The following is a 25,174-nucleotide window of genomic DNA, read 5'->3' as shown; positions in this document are numbered from 1 at the left end:
GCTGGGACTCCCCCTCCAATGGGTGCCCACTGAATGTCAGGCACTGGGTCAGGAACTGAGGTGCAGTGGTGAGGCTCAGGGAAAATGGAACCCGAATTCATGCAAAAGAAAACGATGGTCCCGAGAGGGCAGTACAGTGAGTCACTGGGAGAGTTGGGGTCCCACCCGATGGCCCCCGCCAGAGACTGCCCTCCTCAGTCCTGTTAGGGAGGCTTCAGCTACCTGCTTCGGGAACTTGCGGTGCCCAGAGGGCAGGGGTCAGAAAGCCTGTCCTCTTGGCGGTGAGTGTGATGTCCTCCTTGGCCAGGCTCACTTACTTTCCCAACTAGGACTTAAGTCTGAAATTCACATGAATATTCTCTATTGGGAGCTGGGGTTCCAGAAACTGTGTGGGCCCAGAAGTACCGCGCCCCTGGGTGTGGGTGGCCAATTTTGCACATCTAGGGAGGCCAGTGCACAGACACACAGACAGACACACAGACACACACACACACAGCCCTCCCAAAGTGAGGGAGGTGCCGCCTCCCACACACAAGCACTTTTCGGTGCCAAGCGAATCCCAGCAACGCCTCCAGAGTTAAGGCGCAGGCGTGGTCCCCTTGAGGTAGGGTGGGGCCTCAGCGTGCAGGAGTCTTGCTGAGGTTCCAGCGTCCCCTCCGGGTTTGGGCCAAACTCCGCGCTCCGATCCTCAACTCCAGCCGCGGCGGCCGCGACGCCCCGTCGTCCTCTCCCTCACCGGCTGCCGGGCCCGCGAGGACCCGCCCGAGGCGGGGGCGGGGGGCACAAGGTCACCGCCTGGCGGGGAGCTCATCTGGCGGCGCAGACGCCCAGCGGCTCCAGGGAGGGACTTGGCCTGGGTTCTGGCCCTCGGCTCATCGAGAAGGAGCCGACAGGCCGCAGCTGGCGGCGGCCGGCCCCGGGCGGGCGGAGGTCCTGGGCACAGCGGCCTGGCCCGGGAGCCCGCCTCGGCGGAGCCCGCCTCGGCAGAGCCCGCAGCGCCGCAGCGCTCCTTTCGCGCTGCACCAGCCGGGCGCGCGGGTCCGAGCCCTCCGCCTTCCTCTCTGCCTTCTCTCGGCAGGCCACGGGGAGAAGGCGCCCTCTCTTTAGCGGACCCGGAGCTGCAGAGGCTTGGCGGGGCGCGGCCGAGGGGAGGAGAAAGGAGAAGGAGCCGAGTAGGCCCGGACGCGCGGGGCTGCGGCTCCGCCAATCTGCGGGCGCTGACGCGAGGGGCGGCTCCGCGGCGCTCGGATATCTGGCCGCCCGGGGCGCGGGGCGCCGAGAGGCTCGGCCGTGCGGGTGCTGCGCTCCCCGGACGGCTGCTGCACCTGCCCGGGGACGTGGTCGACAGCTCCGTGCGCGCCCCGCCTTCCTACCCCCTTCTCAGTCTGTGCGGCCCTGCGCCCTCGTTCCCCTCCAGGTCCCCGCCACCGAGACAGAGCGAAACCCTGCCCGAAGGAGCCGCCCCTTCGCGCGGCCGGCCCGGAGCCTCGCTTGGAGCCGCGAAGCGGACTGCGCCCAGTCTTGGATCGGATTGCGCCGAGCCTGGGATCGGATTGCGCCGCGCGGTCGCCACCACCCCCCCAGGCCGCCACGCCTTGGCCGTGATGGGCCGCAGCGTCTGGCCCCCGTGTGCCTGATGAGCTCGGCCGCGGCCTGGGAGACCCGAGCCCGCTGCTACGTGCGCGGGGCCTTCCCCAGCTACACCCCCAGCTCTGCAGACGAGGGCTTCTGGGCCCGGGTCGCTGAGGGTGCGGCCGCCCGAGAGAGGCGAGGCGGAACGGCCCTGAGATGGCCGAGCTAGCAGGCGCTTTGGCGGTGGGCGCCCTATGCGTGGTGCAGGCCTGGGGGCAGCCCCGAGGCTGGTAGCTGGCCGACACCAGATGGACCTTGACCCCCGCCGCGGCACCGCGTTCGTGCCAAGCCAAGACTAGAGGGGCAGGGGCGGAGCGCGCTCGCGGGGAGCCGGGAGCCCCCCAGGCGTCTTTCGCTGGCGGGGCCATGAAGATGATCCTGGTGCGCAGGTTCCGCGTGCTCATCCTGATGGCGTTCCTGGTGGCCTGCGCGCTGCACATCGTGCTGGACCTGCTGCCCAAGCTGGAGCGGCGCGCCGCGCAGCCCTCGGGGGAGCCTGGCTGCTCGTGCGCGCATCTCGCAGCCGAGGAGGCGGCACCCGGCTGGGCCCAGGCGCGCGGCCGCCCCGGGGAGCCCCTGGCCGCAGCCTCAGCCGCTGGCGACGCGGGCTGGCCCAACAAGCACACGCTGCGGATCCTGCAGGACTTCAGCTCCGACCCTTCCTCCAATCTTACGTCCCACTCGCTTGAGAAGCTGCCACCCGTGGCTGAACAGGCTGAGGGCGCCTTGCAGGGGCAGGATCCCGGTGTCCCGCCACCCCAAGACCCTGCTCACCGGCCACTGCTCCGAGACCCTGGCCCACATCGGCCGGAGGCATCCCCTGGCCCGAGCGGGGACGGCGCCCTCCTGGCCAGGCTGTTCCAACACCCCCTGTACCAGGTTGCCGTTCCGCCGCTAACGGAGGACGACGTCCTCTTCAATGTGAACAGTGACATCAGATTCAACCCCAGGGCGGCGGCGGCGGCAGAGAACCCTGACTGGTGAGTGAGGCAGGGCCTGCTGGCTGGTGTGGTTGCTGGCAGGACGGGCCCTCAAGGCAGCCGTGCGCCTTTTGAGAGCCAAGATCAACTCAGGCCCCTTCCCAGAAAGGGCCCGTCCACGTCCCAGACACCATGTGAAGAGGCCCCGGGACCCCAGGAGGGCGTGGACCCTGCGGCAGAGGCTCCAGGGAAGGGAGGTTTGTGGGGCAGGCAGCATGCCGGCTCAGGCACTGCCTTTGTTTCCAGAATGCCTTCCTCCCCAAGGGCTGCTGGGTGGTGTGGGAGCTGCTCCCTGTGGCCACTGGCCTGGAAGGCAGGCCTGGCAGGCGGGAGCAGAAAGGGCCGGTTCTGCATTTACAGGAAAGCAGTGCTGGCCTGCCAGGCCCTGGTTACAGGCTCACAGAGGGAGTCAGGCTGTGAATGAAAGAGCTGGGGGTAGTGAGTGACAGGCTGCCCCAGCCTTTCCTTGGGAAGCTTCTGGCTTTGGTGACATGGCTCTGGTGGATGCGTCAGAAAAGCCTGGGGAGGCCAAATGAGCCTTGTAAACCAGTCACTGAGAACAAAATTAGCAGAGGGGCGTGCTGGTCCAGTGACGCATAGCTGAGGGGTTCTCCCAGCCAGGGTGCAGACAGTGCCAGCTTTTGTGGGTGGGAACAGTTTCCTAAACAGCGAGTAGCCTCTCCCGGGAGTATCTTTTTAAACTGTTTCTGTTTAAACCCCTACCCCCAAGGCCCTCCTCTGCCACACAGATCAAAATAAACAGATGCTACAGTCCAGGGTGGTGAAACGTTAACTAGCAGCAAGGCCAGAATAAATAAGTACCTGCAAAAGGTTACCCAAGCAACAGAGGGGAAAGGCTAGGTTTCCAAAACCTCCCCTAAAACCCTTTCTCCTCCGCAGTTGGACCGGCCTGGTGTTTTCCCTCTAAACACATCAAGGTGTGAGCTTTGTTGGCTGGCCAGGTTCAAGGTAATACTCAGAAACTTGAGAGGCAGAGCAGCGGCTCAGATCTGGGCCTCTTTGTAGAAGAGACAGAGCCCAGAGCCGGTGGTCAGTGATGGAGACCGAGGGCGGCTTCTAGTGTCCGCTGTGCGGCAAGACGTGGGGCCGGACGGCCTCACTTGCATGTAAATTAGAACTAAGATAGTTCACTTTTTCCTCCATCCCAACAGCAAACAGGGTCTGTCCTCCCTCAGACTGGTCCCTGGGCTCCCTCTGGACAAGGCCAGGCCACGTGGGCAAGAGGTCCTCAATTTGGGCCTTGGCTGGAGTGAGCACCACTTTCCTGTCTCCCCACCCGAAGCCACTTCATTAAAATCAGATTTAGCCTCTTGCATCATTCCTACCCTGGTCGTTGGAACCGAAGCTGGGTGCCCAGTGAGACTTCTGCCAAACACGGCTCTTCTGCCCCCAGGAAGCCGGCAGCCCCTCGAGCCCCAGGCTGACATCATGCTTGTTTTGGTGACCCCAGGACAGACATGGCAGGCCTAGCCCTGACGGTCTGCTTTGGTCTGCTTTAGTTATAGCTGTCTGTGGCGTCTCCCGAGACTAAGTGAAAATTACCTGCCTGCAGGTCTATTATTAGTTGGCAGAACAGCAGCCACAGGGAAAGTGCGGATGCTGCAGGTCCTGTTTGAGTTGAGGCACCTTTGAATAAATCTGCTTTTGTTTGGCTCCAAAGTGAAAATCTTGCTCAGCACCAGCTCCCCCGTTCCTCAGACCCTGCTGACCCTGGGCCACTTCACTTCTGCAGGCCACACGAAGGTCCTGAGGATGAAGAATTCCTGCCTACAGGGGAGGCGGCCGTGGACTCCTACCCCAACTGGCTCAAGTTCCACATCGGCATCAACCGCTACGAGCTGTACTCCAGACACAACCCTGCGGTGGATGCCCTGCTGCGTGACCTCGGCACCCAGAAGATCACCAGTGTCGGTAGGCGCCCTCCCCAGGCCTCCCGTGGGGCCAGGGTGGCTTGGCTGGCTCTCCGTGCTGGAACATCGCCTCCTGGGCCACTTATCCCGACAGCCTTCCAGCGAGGGCGCCTGAAGGCCTTCCGTGCGATTAGCAGCCCATGGGGGGCTGCCTTCTGCTGTTGCAGGATGAGTGAAGGAGGGAGGGACGTGGCCCAGCCTGCCTTGTTGTTCTGCTGGGCTGGGGGGCACACAGGACCCCTCTTGGGGGAGGAAGGGCACCCCTGATGGCTGGAGCTGGCCCCAACACAGCCAGGAGACCCCGCGGAGAGCCCCGAGGCTTCTGGTGGTTGGGGCAGCCCTGCCTCAGTGCTCGCGAGGCACTCCCGAGATCCCACGTGGACGGGGGTGACTGGGGCTCGGCTCTGCCCAGGGTGTTGGAGGTGAGGTCTCTGAGTGCTTTGGTATCTGCTGAATTAGACCAAAAAGGGCAGCCAGTTACCGATTTCAGGAGAACGTGTCAGCCCTGGTTTCTGAGCGAGGAGGTCTGGTGCCGTTATTCTCGGGCCTGTAGGTGGTTTTTTGTGTAGGTCCTCATTAGTGACCAGTGGGGGAATGGTCCTGGGAGCCGTGGAGGGTGGAGGGTGGCCCTGGAGCATGGGTGCTGGGGCAGGCAGCTCCAGGCACTGTTCTCCTGGCATCTGGGCAGTCCTGCTGCTCAGGGGGCTCTGCTGACTGGGTTCTGTCCCTTCACTGATGCTGGGGAGCCGGCCGTGGCCTGAGGGCAGGCACCTGGGTTTTCCAGAGCTCTTTGGAAGCTGTACTGGGTGTCTCTGTCTGGTGCACCCACCTTCTCCCGTCACGTGGCTGCTCCCCCTCTGAGAGGGACTGGTGGCGCAGGGCAGTGTCTCCCCTCCTTGCTGCTGCCCAGGCAGAGTCTGAGCGCCTCCCACCCCAGCCCCACCCGGCCCTCCTCCTGCCCCTCGCGGAGGCCAAGCTGGGAAGCCGTCTGTGTGGACGCTGGGAATTATCCGGTAGATGCCACAGCTGGGGTGTCCCCTTGTTCCGAGCACAGACGAGGCCGTTACAAAGTCATCCAGGGCAATGACCATCCGCTGTCCATTCACAAGCCTTCTCAAGCACCTCCTGTATCTCAGGCCCCTTTCTGGGTGTTGGGAGTTAGGGGTTCTGAGAGCCCCAGGAGGACAGGACAGGGAGCACACACTGAGGTACAGACAGTCAGGACCGACCAGCGGGGAGATGACCTCTGCCTCGAGGGCCCGGGTCTCAAATGGGACGAAGGCTTTCCTGGTGGGAGGGGAAATAGCCTGTTAAGGTGAGGCTTAGGGAACGCCCGAGGCTGCTGCCCGCCTCATTCCTGTCTGTCAAGGGCTCAGGCACTCTCGTGTTAGTCCAGGATGTCCCCGGGCCCATGTGGCATCAACCAGAGCTGGTGCTGTGGCTTCCACACCCCCTCGAGTGCAAATGCAGGGTCTCGGGGAGAGGGTGGGCTGTGAGGATCCCGCAGGCTGGCCGGGCTCACCGCACCCTTGAGGGAGCAGGCAGCCTCTCAGCCGTGCTGCACAGGCCAGAGCCGGACACTCAGCCCCACGCCCTGCTGCCTAGGCCTGGAGGTGCACCTGGCGGGTTAACACCTGGGAGAAGGGCCTTCCTCAGGAGGCAGGACACCCTCCACCTGGAGCCCAGTGGCGCCTCTGGGGATGCAGGCCCGGTTTCCCAGTGGGTGGGCAGGAGAGGGCTGGCTGGGCCAGGCAGCAGGTATGCCCCGGGGATGCAGGCCTCGTCTTCCAGTGGGCGGGTGGGAGAGGGCTGGGGCGCCTGGGGATGCAGGCCTTGAGGGAGGGGTGCTCCCCCAACTCCGCGGTTGGAAACCCAGCTGCCGAGACTGTGCCCGCTGCACCCTTGGCTTAGCGGAGCCACTGAGCAGGTTTGGAGCCTCGGGCCCCGATCAGGAGCCGCCTGCTCAGGGAGAGGGGCGCAGCCCTCAGAGGCCCCGTGGGAGCCTTGGATGCGGCCCGTTTGCAAGAGCCTGGAGCCTGCCTTGGGGTTCCGGGTTCAGCGGCTCCGTCCTTTCGAGCTGGTGACAGGGGAGGTGGAACTCAAGCCCACCTTCCAGCCCCTTCCTGCACACGGGGAAGTGGGCTTCCAGGCGCACGGTCAGCACGTCGCTGCCCTGGCTCGGGTCTCCGTGTGGCCTCAGTGGTCACTTCAAGCTTGGAACGTGAGTCTGGAAGAGGCCTGATGAGAAACGTCCTGTAGTGTCCCGGCACTTTTCTGCAGAGCGATTCCGTTAGGTCCTTGCTCCACTCACGAAACTCGTGCGGCCAGTGGAGATTTATTGACAGGTGGGCTCCTGGCTGCTTCCTCTCGGCTGTTAGCTGTCTTCAAAGAGGCTCAGGCGGCATCTGCCGCTGCTCCCCTGAAGTCTGCTTTCGGCCATGACACATGGCAGCTTCTCAGGAGACTCTACGTGATTTTGCAGCAGAATTCCAGACGTCTCTCAGCATTTGGCCCCAGCTTGGCAGAGTGACCGATGGGCTGGTGGGACAGCACCAGTCCCCCAGTAAGAGTACAGTGCTGAGGTGGGCGAGACCCTGCGTTTCTGGAGTCCTCAGTCACTCTGAGGTTCTGATGCCCTTTGGTTTCTTATCATTTATTTGTTCCGTGGGAGGAGCTGATTGGACACAGGGGTGCAGGTGGGACTTGCTTCCAGAGCAAGGATGATTAAACTGACCAGATTTGCATAATACTTTGTTATTTTAAAAAGCAGGATTATTGGGGGGAAGGTATAGCTCAGTGGTAGAGTGCGTGCTAAGCACGCACGAGGTCCTGGGTTCAATCCCCAGTACCCCCATTTAAAAGCTGGACCCAGTTACCTCCCCCAACAACAACAACAACAAAAGAATAGAAGTACAAGTCATGGAAAGAGCTGACATGCTGTCCCAGTTAGCCCAGGAGGGAATAATCAAATCCAGTGACCCCAGTTATTAAGTAGAACTGGGGACAGTGAATTGGGGCTCAATCAGACCACTAGCGCTTTGAATGATCGCTTCTGTTTTCATCCGATTAGAAAAGTAGTAGGTGATCGTTGTGGGAATTTAGGAGGCACAGACAAGGGGAAGGAAATCAAAGCCAGCAGCCCCAGCCCTGGGAGGCGACCCCCGGGCCTCAGCTCCGTCTGAGCGTCCGCACCTTCCGCTCTGAAGGAGGCGCTTGAGGGTGTGAGGGCGGTGGCTCCAGGGCTCGGCTTAGCGACAGAATCGTTGGCAGTTCGCTGTGTCGTTACAAGCTCTTCAGTGCCGCTGGGAGGCTGCTGAGTGTTTGGTCACGTGGACAGCCCCGCCTCCTTCACCTTCCCGGGTCAGGCATCTGTAGGTTGTTTCAGGTGTTTTGGAGTGAAGTGGAATTTGTTTTCCTGAGGAGGGCACGGGCTCTGAGCGCTTCACCCATAGACCTGGGTCACATCGGACCTCAGCCGCATCTCCAGACTCCAGGTCAAGGGCCTGCAGATGGAGCCAGGCTGTCCTGGCAGCCGTGGGGCGGGTGGCCGGGCTGGGGACCTGGAGGAGGGCCTGGCCTTGGCGCTCACAGAGCCCTGAGGCCACGGGAACATTCGAGGAGTCAACCTCGAGGTCAATTTGAACGAGCCTGACGGTGTTCCAGATGCTTTGCTGGCGGGACCCCCACGTGGTCGTGAGAGTGGCCCCAGGAGGCAGTGTCCCTCTCACCCCCTCATAGCCAGGCTCTGACAAGTCAGTCTCGACCCCAACCACAGCCCCAGGAGGAGGAGGCCAGGCAGGGAAGCTGAGCCCCTTTCAACAGAAAGGGGACTGAGGTCAGGGAGGGTGGAGGTGCCTTACAGGGACCGCAGTCACAGGGAGCCGGGCAGAGATGCCCACCTCGGGGCTGCCATACACCAGACCCTGCAGTGTGTCCCCTCCAGTGTGTCTCCTTGATGTCCGTGTGGAGCTCCCAGAAGGCCCCTCTGATGGGGAGGTGTTTCCAGCCAAGGGGTCCTCAGGGTCTCTTCATACCAACTCTGCCAGACTTTCCCTAGAACCTCAGACACTTAGACTGGACGAGCAGGTGTGTGTGTATGTGCAAGTGTGTGTGTGTGTGTGTGTGTGAGCACGCGGAGATGTGCAGGGTCTGTGTGCACTGGGTGTGTCTGGAGAAGCTGGCAGCTGTGTGCACCCAGCCATCACTTCCAGAAGCCAGTCCCTTTGTGGGTCAGATGGTCAGAGGTTCTGCCTTCAGCCCCAGCACCTGAATGTCAGGGGCGTGTATTAGCATCATTGCAGGACACCCCAGACTTCCCGGGCAGGCTGTGGGGCTCAGGCAGGGTTGTGGGGTCATGGGGGACTGGCTGTGCTCGGCCCCGGGCCTGCTGTGAGGGCAGAGGTGACCCTTATCTCCCTCCCATTGCAGCCATGAAGTCAGGGGGCACGCAGCTGAAGCTCGTCATGACGTTCCAGAACTACGGACAAGCGCTGTTCAAACCCATGAAGTAAGTGCTGGGTCGGGGGGTTGGGGGTGAGGGGCTGGTGCTGGGAGCTCTTGGGCACTGAGTTTCTGGTGGAAAATGCAGTCTTTCAGAGGTTTTCGGGTGAACCGAGGGGACAAAGGGGGTGACACAGGGTCCTGCACCCTCACCCCCTCCTCCCCAGTCTCCCCTCAGCAAGGACAGGGTTTCAAGCAAGAGCCTGAACACGGACACCAAAGGGTGGCTGCTTTCGGTCTTGCCAGCCAAGCGGTCTGTGTCTCAGCTGCTCGGCCCTGCCCTCCCAGCCAGTGAGGCTTTGTCCCTAAAACCAGCGGCCTGGCTGCTGTGACCTCTGACCGCAGCTTGCCCTGTCCTAGGCAGAATAGAAACTGTGCTACCAAAGTCAACATTAAAGGCCCAGTGGCATCGGGGGCTCTGAGGGTGGGGCAGCAGGGACGTCTGGAAGACCGACCACCCTGGAAATGCACAGCGAGCCCCTGAGGTCCGTGAGTCCACCCTGCTGGGCCTGGGGCTCGGCTGTCCCACGAGGGCCAAGGCGGCTTCCCGTCGCTGGCTAGTTTCACACAAGGCCGGTTTTGCCCTGGTGGGAGGGCTCACCGTGTGTGAAGCCTGGGTTGCACCCCCAGTGTCTGTGAGGCCACTCGAGTCACGTGAGGCTGCTGGGCTGGGTGTGGACTGTCAAAGCTGCGGGGCACGGATCCGCCTGGGGGCAGCTGTCTATTCATTTGGCAGATCCTGTCCATCTGCCCTGATGTCTGACTCTCAAGATAGATAGTTTAGAAATACAGAATTTTTTTCTGCCTAGTCTTTAAATTTTGAAAATGATGGTAACTAATTCAGAAGCATTTCAGATGCTTTGCGGGTCAAACCAGGCGTGAGTGCTAGTTTGCTGCTGAACTTGAGAGCGTGTTTTTGTGCTGCGCCTCAGTTTCAGGGCCTCTTGCTCCCACTCCTCCGGACAGATGTCCTGCAGGGACTCCGCAGGGGACCGCGGCCCTGCCCGGCTGCCCCAAGGCCGCTTGACCCGCGCTGATCCAGAGCTGCCTGGCGCAGTGGGGCTGAGAGCACTGTGCGCAGAGGCCAGAGGGGACTGTCCACAGGGACCAAGGAGACCGGGAGAGCAGAGCTGGGGGCTGCTGGGGGGGTGGGAAACAGCCAAGCACTGAGGCCAGTGTCTGTGTTGGGGTCCGTGAGCACAGGCCTCCCTCCCCGCATCTGTGTGGAGGGAGTTCACGTCTCCCTGATGAGCGTCCATAGTGGGCTGGGCTGTCTCGGGAAGACGCTGGACACTGGAGCTGCCTGCTTAGTACTGTGACCAGGGAGGACAGCCAGCCTGGTTCACAGCTCCTCTCAGGAGGGTTGATTTGGGCCGGGTGAGACCCAGGCCCCGCGTGGGCTCCTTGGGGAGCATTCTGGAGGGGTGGGGGCTCCTCTGGAACTTTCCGGCCACCCTGGGGTCCTTTGCGCCTTCTCAGTCTGGAGCTTGAGTAGAGGAGCTACTTCCTGGCCCCTTGATGTCAGGTGGTGTGTGTGGAGCCATGCGGGGAGGAGGTTGCGCCAAGTGGGGTCGGCCGTGGGTGCTTGTTGGCGGCCAGGTGACAGGTGGGCCTGGCCCCTCCCTGGCAGGTGTGGAATTGGACAATAGCACGGTCCTTGCCACCCCTCTAGCCTCACTTTGGCACGCAGGCCCCTCATCTGGGTGGTGTGTCCTCTGGAGTCCAGCAGGACGTGTCCAGATGCACCCGGAGCCACGGGGTGAGGTCCCTGGCCCCGGTGGTGCAGGCAGGACCCTCTGCAGATGCCCTGAGTTGGGGTTTGAGCCACGGGGACTCAGGCTGGTGCATTTGGAGGCTTCTGTTCTGGGCTCCACGCCCTTCTGGCCTCTCCGTCGAGGTCACTCTCGCCTTGGAAGAGTTGCTGATCCAGCTGCGGTCTGTAACAACATCCATGGTGTCTTACTGTGTATGCAGGCGCCTCGACCACCAGTGCCCTGGGCCATGTGCCATGCCGAGGGGTCACGCCGTGCTGTCTAGTCGTGGAACTCCTGGGAGTTAGAGGCACCCCCACCATCATGATTCTGCCGCTTCTGGGTGCGGGAACCAGGGCGTGGCGAGTAGTGTGGACTGCCCGGGGTTGAACCCAAACCTGCAGAGCCCCGAGCCAAGGTGGCCAATCTCCCTGCCACGGTGTGGCCGTCACCACCGTGGTCACAGGAGGAGCTGAGTCCGGAGGTCACCCGCCTATGGTCTGGCAGCTTGAGGCAGTCGGACTCCAGGGGCCCCTTGGGAAGCCCACATTGGCCCCCTTCTCCCACGGGCTCTCCGCTGGCGGCCTGTCTGCAGTGGGAAGGACATCGGGCTCCTGTCTGAAGGCTGAGCAGGGTGGACGGCCTGGGGTAGGCTTGTGACCAGGGGGCTGGGTTGGGAGGCTGAGGCCAGGAAAGGAAACAACGTGCTCACAGCCTGCCCGCCCGACAGCAGCCGCCTCCTTCCCCTGCGCAGGGCGTGTCCTGGGCAGAGGACCCTGGCTGGGCAGGGTGGGCACAGGCAGGCTTTACAGACGGCCGACCTCGTGCCTCCGGCCGGCACTCCCAGTACTCCTCCTGGTCTAGTCCAAGCATGTCTCAGCGCCCGCGTCCCTCCTGTGCTGACCAGGCCCTGAGTCAGGCACCCACTGTGGTCTGCTTGCCAGCAGGCCCCGGGGGACAGGGCTTGTCCACGTGTTCCTGCCCCCCATGGCTGTGGTCTAAACATCAAAGCAGCTGTGGTTTGTGACCACAGCATTAAAGAAATTAAAATCCATGATTAACAGTTCTGTTCAAGGAGAACTTGCTTCTACGAGCTCGTCATAGCTTTGCAAGTTGAATATTCTGAGTTACTTCGGTGGTGGCATTTTTCACCGAAATCTCCACCTAGAGGGAGCAGTGATGGCATGGGAGGCGTTGCCCTCGGGGGCGCTGCAACGTGTAATTTACGTGAGACCACTGGAAGTTTGATGGGCATATGTTTTTGACAAGCAGTGGAACATGCAACTAGCACCTGAGCCCTGACTTCCTCGGTACTCTTGTTTTAGGGTTAAAGTAAGTAAGGTTTTTCAACAGCTTTATCAGGATGTAATTCGCATTGTAGTTGGTTCAGCCGCTCAATGCCTGCAGTTGAGTAGCTTTCAGTGTGTCCACGGAGTTGTGCACCCAGCACCACAATTTCAGAGCCTTTTCATCAGCCCACAAAGAGCCCTTGTGCGGTGTTGCCCTCACCCCCAGGACTCCCGCCTCGCCCTCCTCCTAGCCCGAACAGCCACTGGTCTACTCTGGCTCTGTGGACTTGCCAATCCAAGAATTTCACGTTAATAGAGTCGTACACTCTCCAGCGCCTCTCACTGAGCACCGTGTGTGCGTGGTTCATCCACGCTGTGGCATTCCTTTTTACGGCCAGTGGCTACTCCGTGGTATGGATGGACCACGGGCTATTTGTGCTTTCATCTGTTCCTAGGCGTCTGGGCTCTTTCCACCTTCTGGATGCGTGAACACTTACGCACAGGGTTCTGTGTGGTCACGTGTTTCCATTTCTCTTGCGTGTGGGCCTGTGAGTGGAATTGCTGGGTCGAGTGATGACTGAACACAGCTGTCTGGGGAGCTGTGGCTACAGGCCGTCGTGGTCCCCCCGCAGCCTCCGCGTGCTGGTCGGTGCTCGTTGCTCTCGGTCTCTCTGGTCCTAGCCGTCCAGCGGGTGTGAGACGGTGTCTCCCTGTGCTCCTGACGCAGTTCCCTGCTGACTCATGATGTCGGGTATCTTTTCATGTCCTTCTTTGGAGAAATGTCTGTTCAGATCTTGTGTTATTGCTTAGTTGGTTGTCTTTTTGCTCGTAAGTTGTAAGCGTTCTTTATGTATTCTGGATACAAGACCCGTATCACATATGTGGTGTCCTCTGAAACACAAGTTTTCATTTTGAGGATGTTGGACCCGAATATTATTTTGTAGCTTGTGCTTTTGGTGTAGTACTTAATTTTGTTTAACATTTTTTTTAATTGAATTATAGTCATTTTACAATGTTGTGTCAAATCCCAGTGTAGAGCACGGTTTTTCAGGTATACATGAACATACATATATTCATTGTCGCTGTGAGCCACCACAAGATCTTGTATTTATTTCCCTGTGCTGTACGGCATAGTCTTGTTTATCTGTTCTGCATATGCCTGTCACTATCTACAAATTTTGAACTCCAGGTCTGTTTTTAATATTGAGAAATGTGTGTGCTGGGTAATAGGGGTGCAGGTGATCCGTGCAGCTGAAGTTTGGAAGCACCGGGGTGTCCGCAGGGCCAGCAGGCCTGGCGTGGTCATCCTTGTTTGATATCCAGTAAATCCCTTCCCTCCCTGGGACTCGGTTTGCCCATCTGTCGACGAGGGCTTTGTAGGTCTAAACTCCAGTGGATTGGTCTAGGGGACAGGGCACCAAGTTTATAAGAGGAAGCTGAGAGTTGCTGGTGGTTGGCAAGGCAGGTGGGGCTGGGCAGACACACCGGAGCATACAGGCTCTTGGCAACAAATTTCAACCTGCTTCTTGGAAAGGAGGCTTCCCGGCGCTCATGACGCTGGCCGTGACTACCTCCCAGCGGAAATATGCCTCAGCCTCCTGTCAGCACCGAGCCCGGCCTGGCCGTGTGCCGGGCGGGGGTACAGGCGTGACTCAGCCCCAGCGGTCCTGCCACTGAGGGCGGGACAGAGAGCAGCGTGCGTGGGGGCGCAGGGCCTGGTCCTCCACGGATTCTGCAGAACAAGCCAGGATGCCCGTGTGAGACAGCACCCTCAGTCCAGCGTGACCAGCCTGTGAGCACTCGAGGCGGCCGGAAGCTTTCTCAGACGTGACCTCCAGCTGAGGCCTGAGCATGCGTGTGAAGTCCCCAGGCCAGGGGACCAGCCTGGAGGAGGCAGCACATTCTGGGACCGGGCAGCTTCCGCCGGCGAGAGGCCACTCCGCGCAGTACCCTCTGCTGTGCAGAGGACCACATCACGTGGCTGTTTATGCTGAGGCTGATTTAAATGAGGTGAAGTTACCTCTCAGTCTCTCGGCCTCACCAGCCACACCTCGGGTGTCAGTGGCTGCGCGTGGCTGGCGGTGCCGTGTTGGACGTGTCCACTGTCACCAGAAGCTGTGGGACAGCCCTGGGTTTGAGGGCAGAGCGTGAGGGGCGAGGAGGCAGCTAGAGGGGGCAGAGGCTGTCTCTGGAGGGCAGGCATCTGGGTCTTTTGGACTTTTTCCAGGAGGCCAGTCAGCCGTGCTGCGCAGGGATGGGGGTTATGCAGGTTTGGGGTGGGGAGAGCAGGAGGGCTCACCAGGGGTCTGCTGAGAGATGCTGGCAGCTGCAGCCAAGGTGTGAGGGTGGGGGACGAGCGTGGGTTCTAGAGAAACTTGGGGGAAGCAGATCCCAGGCACAGTGGTCCCCTGGGCACAGCAGTGGGGCTGAGGGCGTGAAGGCTTACGGCCTGGGTGCCGGTGGCCTTGGGGCATCCAGGCAGAGGGTGCACGTGCGGCCTGGAGTGGGAGGAGGGGCAGCCATGGAGGGGCATCCTGGCTGTGTGACCTTGCAACCCTCCCGCCCCTCTCTGGGCGTTGGTTTCCTTACTCTGCACGAGGCTGGATCACGGGAGGCTGAGGGCCCCTCGTGTCTCCAACATCGAAAGGCAGTGGGTTTTCAGAGCCAGTGGTGCTCCAGGGAGCACCTGTAGTTCCCTCCCCAGAGTCAGTCCTTGCTCTTTGATCGTCAGGTGTGCTGGTTTCAGTCTTGACTTGCAAACTTTGGCAGGACAACCAGTTGGTGCGCTGGAGCCGTGGCTATTTAGGGCCCAACAGCTGATCGCAGGCTGGAAACAGAGCTGCAGCTGCGCTTCCACCCGGGTCACAGGCCAGCGGGCGCCGTGCACTCCCCCGCCAGTCCCGTCTCAGCCTCCTGAGCCTCTGGAAACCAGGGCTGTGACACCCTCTGTGCCTGTGTGTGGTTTAGGATCTAAGGTGTATTCAGAGGCAGTGAGGAGTGGAAAAGGCCCCGCCCTGTGGTAGCTTCGAGGGGAAAAACAGCCACAAGGGCAAGGGGACACCAGGACTGACAGGTGTGGTCCCTGGCACGCCGTGATCCACGATCCATGTGCTTGAAAACCAAGCAAAAGGGGAAAACTCCAGGAGCCAGGCTTAGCGAGTCTGAAATGGGTCATTTCAAGTCTGGCTAATGAGCGCTCGTCTTCCCAGGCCTAGGAGCTGGGGCACTGAGGAAGGTGCCCCCAGGAAGGCACCCTTCCCAGCCTGGAGGCAGACAGGCTGAGGTCGTGGGTGCAGAGTAGGCCAGGCACACGGGCCTCATGGACCCGGACGGGCACCGGCAGGAGGGAGGCCGCTGTCACCCCATAGACCTTGTCGCGGTCAAGGAGATCAAAGCTCAGAGTGTCAGGGGACGTGCCCAAGGGCACCCACAGTCACCAGCCAGGAGGAGGTGGGGCTGGAGTGACCACCACACTATCCCCACTCAGATCTTAAAGCAGGTGGCCACCCTGCAGGGCCACCACCGTCTTTGATGTCACTAAAAGGTGGGTTAGTTTCTGGGTTCCCTACTTTATAACCGCAGTTGTATTCTACACCTGCGTGTCCACCCTGCGTGAGAGTCTGGGCTGCTGCAGTGACGTGCCGCAGCCTGGGCAGCCGGCAATACCCGGAAGCTCTTCCCTCTCAGCTCCGGAGGCCAGAGCCCAAAACCAGGGTGTCGCGGGGCTGCCGCCCCCAACACCCCTGGAGGGCGCTTCCCGCTGGCTCAGCTTCGGGGCGCGGCTGGCGATCCCCACAGCTCCGTGACCTGTGGCCGCGTCTCTACAGTTTCCGTGTCGTCACCTGGCCTTCCTGTGTGTCTGTGTCCGAAGTCCCCTCTTCTTGTAGGGACACCAGTCACCGGACCCAGGGCCACCCTGTCCACTGTGACCTCTTCTTGACTGCTCACATCTGCCAAGGCCCTCTTTCCAAGTAAGGCCACAGTCACAGGTCTGGGGGTTGGGACTCCAACATACCTCTTGGGGGAAGGCAGTTCAGCCCCTCCCAACGTCCGGGTTAGACTCCATTCCGTGTCCACCTGCGCCTCTTCCCAGGCCTGGGAAAGAGCCTTCATCTCCACCACCCTCCTCGCCCGCCTTGGGGCCCCCTCCTCTGTGTGTCGGATGAGGAGGGGTCGGTTAGAGCAACAGTAAATATATCAGTGTTGCTAAAATCCAGTAAAATTTTACTTTTACCAACACTTAAATTCCCCACATTCCACCTTCTTAAAATTTACATTTCTGTTAAATTGGGCCATTTCTATGAAAGTGTGCAAGGATGGTAAGCAGTGCTCGGCACGGAGCACACGCAGGGCCCCAGGTCACCAGGTCACTGGCACCAGGTCAGGAACAGACCCACGGAGCCCCCAGGCCCCTCTCCCCCATAGCTCCCGCAGCGCTGACTGCCCTCTTGTTGCTAGCGAGGGGTCCCCGCCATGCCCTCATCACCCACCATGGCTCACGTTCTCCCGGCCGAGTCACATTCCATTGTGTGAAAACCCCGTTGGTGGACTTGTTTCCTATTTGAGGATGTTTTAATGAGCTGCTCTCAGCTTTCAGGAACTTTTGCAGGACTCGTCCGGAGGGCAGGGCCGCAGCTGGAGTACAGGCCTGGTCTCAGGTTCAGCTTCGACCCCTGTGGAGCGGCTGTCCAGGGTGTCCGTGCCCAGAAGCATGTTCCCCAGCAGGGTCTGGGCCCTGGCTCGGTGCCGACGTCTGGGTCAGCCGCGCATACGGTCTGCACAGGCCACAGGCTGTGAGCGCCCTTGTCGCTGAGGCCCAGGCCAGGCCTGCGCCCCATGTTTGGCCCTCGGGCCCTCACTCCCCACCGTTGTCCTGCTCTGGGCTCTTTGGTCTGGCAGCCCCACCATGTGGCCCTGGGGGGCCTGCATCTGCACGTCCCGGGCTGGGGCCGGCCCTGCACGGACACCCGCCTCGTACTTCTCGTCTGTGCGGCAGCCTGGTCTCCCCGAGCTCACACGCCGGACCGTGGTTCTCGACCCCAGTGAGAGCTGCTCCCTCACCTCCTCAAGTCTGTTAGTTTGCGGCTTCCGCTCCAGCCAGCACCGGAGCCAGACACCCCGGGGCTGACACGTCAGGAGGTTCTTTCAGGGAGAGGAGACTGGGGCTCAGCAAGGCTTAAACGCGAGCAGAGAGTGGTCATCGGGTCCCAGGCCCGTCGGGCTCTCCCTCAGGCAGAGCCGAGGCTGTCGGGGCCCCTGGGCCCGCTGCACAGGGATGGGGTCTCTCCTGGGGAGGTGCCACAGTGCCTGCTCTCCCCGGGGGCACTGCACGTGCAGAGGCTCTAAGTACCCGGGTTACTTTTGCAAAGAACAGGGCGCGCGCATGCATGCATGTCTGCGTCTCCCAGGGAAACCGTCCCCAAACAGCTGTTTCCAGGCCCAGGAATTCCTTGTGGCTGAGGTGCACACAACAGGCAGCTGCAGAAGTATTTGCAGGCCGAGGCAGTCCTTCCAGACACAGACACCTGAGCCACTGTGCTCTGACGCACTGCCCCCAGGGAACAGTACCGGCCCGAGAGGAGGAGGTGCTGGAGGGAGGGTGGGTCTGCAGAGCGCTCGCTCGGGGCCCTGGGGCAGGGGCCCCCAGTTGAGTGGGAGCCTTGGGCCCTCGTGGCCTCATGGACCCACCTGCCCCTGGGCCCTGCCACGGCCTCCCAGCAGCAAGTATCTGGGGGAGTTGAGCTCAGCCGGGCATCCTCTCCAGTGTCCTCCTGGTGTTGGCATTTCCTCCAGGTTAGCGACATGGTGGCCCCAAGCAGGCCCTGCCCCTCGCTGGGGCCCCCTCCACACCAGGGCCCCGTCTGGCTGTCGTGGGCACTGGCACAGGGAAGTCCACTTTCTGTGACCACGTGGGCTCCAGGGCTGTCACGGGGAGGGAGTCGTAATGGACTTGACTCCAAGGGATTGTTTGTCTCTGGGACAGCAGTCCAATGCCAGGAGGCTACTGGCGGGGCTGGCTCTTCCCTGATGCCTCCTCCCCAGCTCCTCCCTCCAGGGCTGGCCAGCAGAGAGGCTACAGTGGGGTCTCTGTGGTCCCCACGCAGCCACCTTGTTGCTGGGCCAGGGGTCCCGTGCCTTGTTATCAAAGTGTGAGACTATTGCATGCTATTTCTAGTCATCGCTTTTACGAGGAGAGGATTTACAGAGGCTCTGATGGAATGCGGTGCTCCCCTGGCTGGCAGAGGGGGAGACTGGCCACGTCTACATTGCAACACAATTGCTCTTGCAGCCTTGCGTGACAATTGCCTCTCCCAGATGAACGTGTAAAGTGCAGTTTTGTCGTCCACGATCCTGCACTGGGTGTTGGTCTCCGGGACCAGTTTATCTATGAGTTAAACAGTGTCTCTCCTATTTTTAATCTTCTTTGATGCCCGTGCGATGAGCCGCATGGATCCTGTACAGCAGGGGCTGGGCTGTGAATGCGGAGCTGCCTCCTTTGCAGATAGGGTGAGGGTGAGGGTTGGGGTTTGCAGAGAGGCGTCTGCTGCCTGGGCTCCTGGACTCCCCTGGGCCTCGGTGCCCTCACCTGTAACACAGGGCACACCAGGGGCACCGCCGGGCGACCCACTTGGCTGTTTTCTCCCTGAGCCGCTGTGGGATTTGAGTGCAGACGGTGCAGCTGGCCTTTCTGCCTCTCTTCACCCCCTGCCTGGTCTCAGCACCCCAGCCGGTCATGAGACCCAGAGTCCTCTTCCTGCTCTCGCCCCGGGAGGGCCCCTACGCCCCACATGCAGGACTGCCCAGTGCCCTGCGGTTTGTCCACAAGCCCTGGGTGTGGCCCTTCGACACTGTTACAAGACCCGTCTAATGTCCCCAGTCGGCACAGGGCCTGGTGGACCTGAAGGGAGCCTCGGGCTCCAAACTGCATCCCTGAAGAGGGTGGCGGGGGTCTGGGAACGTGTGTCCTGTCCCAGCTCCATGTGCATGACCTGAGTCCACGCCCGAGGCTCAGCCTGGGTGTGGAGCCGGTCGCTCCTCCATTCCCTTGCTTCCTGAGGTCCGGGTGTGAATAGGGGGTTCGGTGCACAGCTGAGACCCTGGGGGCATCAAGCGTCAGAGCCCAGGGGCTGCAGGTGGGCACCAAAGGCGACGATTCCGGAGAGGGGTTCACTGGTGATGACACGAGCATGGTGGTCGTGTCTGGTCCGACCTTCACCGTGCTGGACGCTGGGAGCTGGGCTGGCACGGCCCCTGGGTGTTGAGAGCGCACGTGACATCCAGTTGCAGTGACGGGGGGTTGGGGTTTAATGGCTGCCTGCCCTCCCACAGACCGTGAGCTCCAGGGCGCAGACACCGGGTCGTAATTTCCCTCAACGTTGTCGCAGGTGCTCAGCAAGTAGTTTTGAAGGAGTGAGAAAATGCGCGAGTGAACCGCCGACCCAGCAGCGTCGGAAGACTTAGCCCAGCGGGGGTGGTGCGTGGCTCGAAGCAGCACCTGTGTCCACACGTGGCCCTGCTTGAAGGAGCAGGGTCTTTGAGGGCCGCCCAGCTGGCTGTGCGCGAGGGTGAACAGGAAACGCGCAGAGCTGCAGGGACGGGTGCCCCAGGACTGAGGGGCCTCCGGGGGCCACCCAGGCCCTGTAATGGGGGTGGAAGGGGCCTGGACGGGGCCTGCGGGTGACCCGCGAGGGTCTGAGTGTGCGTGGGGCTCTCCAACGACTGTGCCCAGGCCAGTCAGCGTTCCTGGGGCCTCTGCGGAGCCCGCCCCGAGCCACTGGGACGTCTCACATGGTCATTCACCTTGCAGGCCCCCAGCGGTAGGGCACTTAGCTGGTCCCCATTTCGTGAACTATTTTTACAGTCAGAAAGCAGTGGACTTTGTTAATTGAAAAACAACTACGTAACACCCATGACAGGCTTTTGAGAGCCCCTCCTGAGTTTGTCAGTGGCAGGACGAGGCCGGCAGCTCAGGGGCCTCTGAGCAGAGCAGCCAGGACCCCAGCTTGGCCTGCCCGGCCTGCGGCCACCTCGGCCCCTTCCCAGTAGCACCACTGTGGGACAGCTGTCCACCTGCGCCAAGAGTAACTGTCCCGATGAGAGGAGAAGGCAGAAGCCCTTGAGGACAGAGGGGCTCACCTGAGATGCAGGGGTCTGCTCACCTGAGATACTGGGCCTTTGGGAAGGGTCTTTCCCTCACTGATCCCTGCTTCACTCCCAGGGTCCAGGTATCCCCACACCCCACGTTGCCCCCGACCATCTGAGCTCTCCAAGCCCCCAAGAAGTGCTGGTCCAGCTCTGCCCACTCAGGGAATCCGAGGGTCCCTGGGCCCTGGCCATTCGAGCCTTGAGGCCAGCACAGCAGTGCCACCCCCAACGCCCGTGGGCGCCTGCTCAGGTGGACACGTTGGGAGGGGTCTCAGTTAATCCCCAGGGCAGTCCCGAAGTGGTCATCCTCTTCACACGTTCACAGTACTCAGAGGCTCAGGAGGGAGTCACTGCCTGCTGCCCAGAGGGGTCAGTGCTGGCCTGGCTCTGCCGTGGCTCCGTGTGGCCTGGCGTGGCCATCACGTGGGGCTGCTCCTCTCCATGAGCCAGAATGGCCAGGGTGCAGGGGTCGCTCTGGCCCCCCCAAACCCCACTGATTTACCGTCAGCCAGAACTGCGTGACTCAGGCCGAACACAGAGGTCAGCCGTCCTCTCCTGCTCCTACTTGGCAGCTGGGAATCCCTTTGCTTAACAAAGAAAAAGAAAAAGGAAGCTATCGACGGTTCTGTAGCCATTGCAGAGAGCCTGGCAGGGGACTGAACAGACGGGAAACTCAGTAACAGAGGGCGGGTCTGAGCGTCTCCCAGGCCCCCAGCCCCGTGGACGCCCGCCCTGGCCGCCTGTGACAAATGGAGCTTCTGGAAAAGATTACCCCCCTTGTTCAGAACCAAAGCAAGCAAGTCATTTTTCCCGAAAACATTCTCCTGCACCAAGACGTCGAGAGTACCTTTGTGTTTTTCTCAGGCGGTGGGGGTCTGCGGGGCCTGCTGGTGTGGGGCCGCGCTCCGCTGTCCTGGAAGGGGCGGCGGTGGAAGGAAAGTCGGGTTTTCGTTCCCTCGTGCTGGGGAGGAAACAGGCGGGGAGCCTCCTGGGAGCGCTTGACCATCTGGTGGTGTTTTACACCCCAAGGGAAGCTTGCAGATCTCAGATCTCCGTAAACAAGCCTGGAAAATGAGCTGGAATTGGCCCCCAAGTGCTGGATTCAGTTTGTTTTTCCTCCTGGAGGAAGGACAGCGTCACAGCAGCAGCCTTGGTGCTAAACGTTCAGCCCACCGTTGGGTAGACTCAGGCCCTCTCGCCAGCACCTCAGGCAAGGTGCTGAGCCACAGGGCTTCAGTACAGAAGGAGGTGCACCTGCGTTCAGGGCCAGGGCGTTCACTCCCCTCCAGTCCATTTCCCGGCCACGTGCACAGACACCAGTGAGCTTACGGAACGGGATTTAAAACATAAACTTTCAAGGAGCTCTCTTCTGCCTTTTGCTCTTCAAGTCAAGTCTAAGTCATTCAATTAATTTTAAATGAAAATGACTTCAGGCTTTCTTTATAGTTACGGATTTTGAATTGTTTTTAAATTGGTTTTCATTAAATTGACCGGAAGTGGTTTGAGTCTCACCTGACTTAATTTTCCTACCCAACTATAGAAGTGACTTTTCTCCTGTGTCCCACTTTGAAGAGCTGTTGCCAGGGTCTCCTGGAGACCCGTGAGCGGGAGGGGCCTGGGGGGTGAGGGCTCCTCATGGTCATGAGAACGGCAGCAGACCACCTGCTGGTTCCGACGCTCTGGCTGCGGGTGGCGTGGCCGGCGGGAGGGGCAGATCTGTGCCTGGGTAACAGATGCCAAGAACCCGTCTTTGGGTGTGGTCATTATGAGTCCGTGGCCCCCAGAGAAGTCCTCCCAAAAGAAAATGGGTGGGAGACCACCATCCTCGGCCGAATCCTGGCATGGTACCCCCTGTCCCATCAGTTCTGGAGAGGAGGGCTCCGTGGCGGAGCTCAGGAAGCGGGTCCCTGCAGACCTCTGTAGCCTGCATGGTGCCCAGGCTCTCTGGCAGGGTCAGCTCTGTGGGGGCCCAGGCCCCTCTGCTGGGTCGGCACCCCCAGAGTCAGTGCCACCCGAGGGCTGGCGTCGTGGCTCAGCCAGGGGGCAGCCAGCTGGGCCTGTGGCACCCCCTCCCGGGTCTTGTGAAGCTGAGGGGCCAGCACCTTGGAGGGAGGGCTTCCACGGGGGCTGCAGCCACCCTCTCCGTGGAGGGCAGAGGCCTCCTCGGAGCTGGTGCAAACCGTGGGTGAGTCCCAAGGAGAAGCAGCAGGGATGGGCAGCCACTGCCGGACCAAGCTTTTCTTAGGTCGGCTGGCCTCCTTGGCCCACCGTGCGGCTTCGCCAGGCTGGCTCAGGCCTGCGGGACAACATGTGGCAGCGTCCAGCTGCACGGAGCAGCCCCTGCAGACGTGGGGGCCCTGGCCCGGCCCGGCTCCTGGGACGTGGCTCTCTGCCTGTGTCTTGCTGACGGTGGATCACAGCTGGGCCGGCTCCACTGCACCCCGTGCCCTCTGCACCAGGCCCGCATCGGCTGGTGCGTGGCCGGTCCACCGGGAGAGTCCCAACAGAGGACACCCCCGCATGTTGGATTAGGAGGTCTGTAACCTTCGTCACCCCCAAATCCGTGCAGATGAGGCCGGCTTTTCAGGGACTGGCAGGTGAGATCGTCCTCTGCTAAGTCCATGGGGTGCGGCTCCCCTCCCGGGAATCTGCTGCTGCTCGGCTGGCTGCGTGTCCTCACTCTCAAGGTCCCTGATGCACACGCTCAGCAGGTGTGAGGAATGGGCGGGCTTGGCCACATGGACTCAGGCAGCAGAGGCTCAAGAGCTCACTGGTTCGGATCCATCTCAAGGGCTATGGGGTGGACACACAGGGGCCAGAGGTTCTGAACAAGACAGGCATGTTTAGCAGACAAATCCCCACACCCGCAGGAGCCAGGACGTTGATGCCCAAATTAGCAGGAGATACCAACTGCAAGGTCTCGCTGAAGTAACTGCCAGACCCCCCCCCATCGTTTCCAGAAGGTCTGCCAGCCAAAACCCTGATATCAAACAGCTCAGTCTGTCTCCTTAGTGGCAGGGCGGCCACCTGCTGCCATGTGAGTGGTGGAGGGTCAGGGCGGCCGCCTGCTGCCATGTGAGTGGTGAAGGGTCTCTGTCTCCTTAATGGCAGGGCGGCCGCCTGCTGCCGTGTGGCTGCTGGAGGGTCACCCTGGGAGCAGGCTAATGGCTGCCTCCTTGCCCGCTCTCGGTGAGTCCGGCTCCACAGGGCCTTTCCGAGAGCGGGGAGACGGCTGTGTGTGTTGCCCGAAGCTGGCCCTGGATGGTAGCCAGAGCCTCGTCCCCTCAGTGGTGTCTGACCCAAGAATGTCAGGCCACCTTACTAGGACAAGGGTCTCTGTGGATGTGACAAAGTCAGGCCCTCGGGATGAGGCGGTCCCGTGGACTCCCGGGTGAGCCTGAAATGCAATCACGTGTGTCCTTGGTTTGGACAAAGAGAAACCAGAGGATGGATGTTGGGGACCGAGGAAGCTGGAAGAGGCTTCCTGGACCCCCGGAACCCCTGGAGGGAGTGTGACCCGCCCACGCCTTGATTTTGGACTCTGGTCCCCAGAACTGTGGAAGGATAGACTGTCATGTGGGGCCTTTTGTCATGCAGTTGCAGGACACCCGCACATGCCTCCTGGCCCCCTACACTTGGAACAAGGGTGGTCCATCCCGGGAGGTGGTGAGGGGCGGATGCCGGCCAGGCTCTCTGGTCAGTGTGCCTCACCCAGCCTTGCGCCTTACCAGCCAGGTGACCCGGGCCGAGTAATACGGCCTGCCTCCTGGAGTGTGGGGCCGTCATGTGGGTCAGTGTGCGTGAGCAGGGTGCCCCGGCCAGCGGTCCGCAAACACTCTGGTTTCTGCTGAGTGGCTGTGACCCCTGCAGACCTGTGTCCCGGCCGTCCTCACACAGCCTGTGAAGGGTCCACTTCCTGCTCTGTCCTGCAGGGTTTGGGATGGTGGTGCATCTCCACCACGCACAGAACGTTTGTATGTGGCCCACCACCCTCTGGGCCTCCGTCTCCCATCTGGGCTCAGGGATCTCGGGGCCCTTCACTCTGACTAGGACACCTGAAAAGCCGTGTGACAGCTGTCCGTACCCCGAGCAACCACACAGCTGCCCTTTTTCCAGTTTGACCTGACGATTTGCTGCTGTTTCCCTCATGGTCCCACATCCCTGTTGGCCTCTGCGTGGCCGGCCCTGCCTGGTGTGGCCCGCTGACCCCGCATCCCCGTTGGCCTCTGCATGGCCGGCCCTGCCTGGTGTGGTCCACTGACCAGGAGGCACTGGCTCGCCTGTGAGGGACTGGGAGCCCCTTCCCTCTCTGCTCAGCTTCGGGGACAGCCAGCTGGAGGGGGGGAGCACCAGCAGGTCTCTGCTACCCTAGGAGGCATCACTCCCGAGCCATCACTCCTGCCACATGCCTCAGAGGGCATCCTGCAGAGGGCGTAGCCAGGCCGGGCCCATGCCAGCAGACCCTGCCCCACCAGCTGTTTTCTCCCGGTGTCCAGGGGAGAGAATGTGACCCAGCCCACTGTCCACCCCAGCCTCCCCTTCTCAGTCCAGGGGCACCATCGGGTTGAAGCAGGGCTGGGGACCTGAACGCTCGGCCCTGCATCAGGGCCCTCTGTGTGTGAGCTGAGACCTCTCTCTCTGGCTGTGTCCTTGCCTGTGGGATGGGGACACTTCGTGGTGCTCCTGAGGGCTCAGGGAGTAGATGTGCAGAAAGCACATAGCGGGGCTCAGCTCAGAGTGGGAGTCAGATGCACGCTGGCTTTGATTCTTTCAAAAGTTTGGTGATAAGCTGTCAGTTTACTCTACTTTTAACCGGAGCAAAGGTTTCCAGTTTCTTCCACAAGTTAAAGAACGCTGAGAAGCTGATGGTAACAGTGGGAACCGTCAAGGGGGCTGTCTGTCTGTGAGAGGGAACCTGTGGTTGTGACAGCTGTCATGGAGGGTAC

The 25,174-nt window shown here is 61.2% G+C and overlaps 1 protein-coding gene across 1 annotated transcript in view; it reads left to right on the top strand.

Moving 5' to 3' along the window:
- Window positions 1-677: 677 nt before the first annotated feature.
- FAM20C (FAM20C golgi associated secretory pathway kinase) overlaps window positions 678-25,174 on the top strand; it is a 41,469-nt gene continuing 16,972 nt past the window's right edge. Inside the window, exons 1-3 of the mRNA XM_015244586.3 lie at window positions 678-2,612; window positions 4,366-4,544; window positions 8,972-9,050. Coding sequence (XP_015100072.3) covers window positions 1,999-2,612; window positions 4,366-4,544; window positions 8,972-9,050 — 872 coding nt within the window. The 5' untranslated portion in view covers window positions 678-1,998. The remainder of the gene's footprint in view (window positions 2,613-4,365; window positions 4,545-8,971; window positions 9,051-25,174) is intronic.

This window comes from Vicugna pacos, chromosome 18, assembly GCF_048564905.1.
Source record: "Vicugna pacos chromosome 18, VicPac4, whole genome shotgun sequence".
Taxonomy (NCBI): Eukaryota; Metazoa; Chordata; class Mammalia; order Artiodactyla; family Camelidae; genus Vicugna; species Vicugna pacos.
Note: the sequence above shows the minus strand (reverse complement) of the source record. Positions and strands in the feature narration are given on the sequence as shown.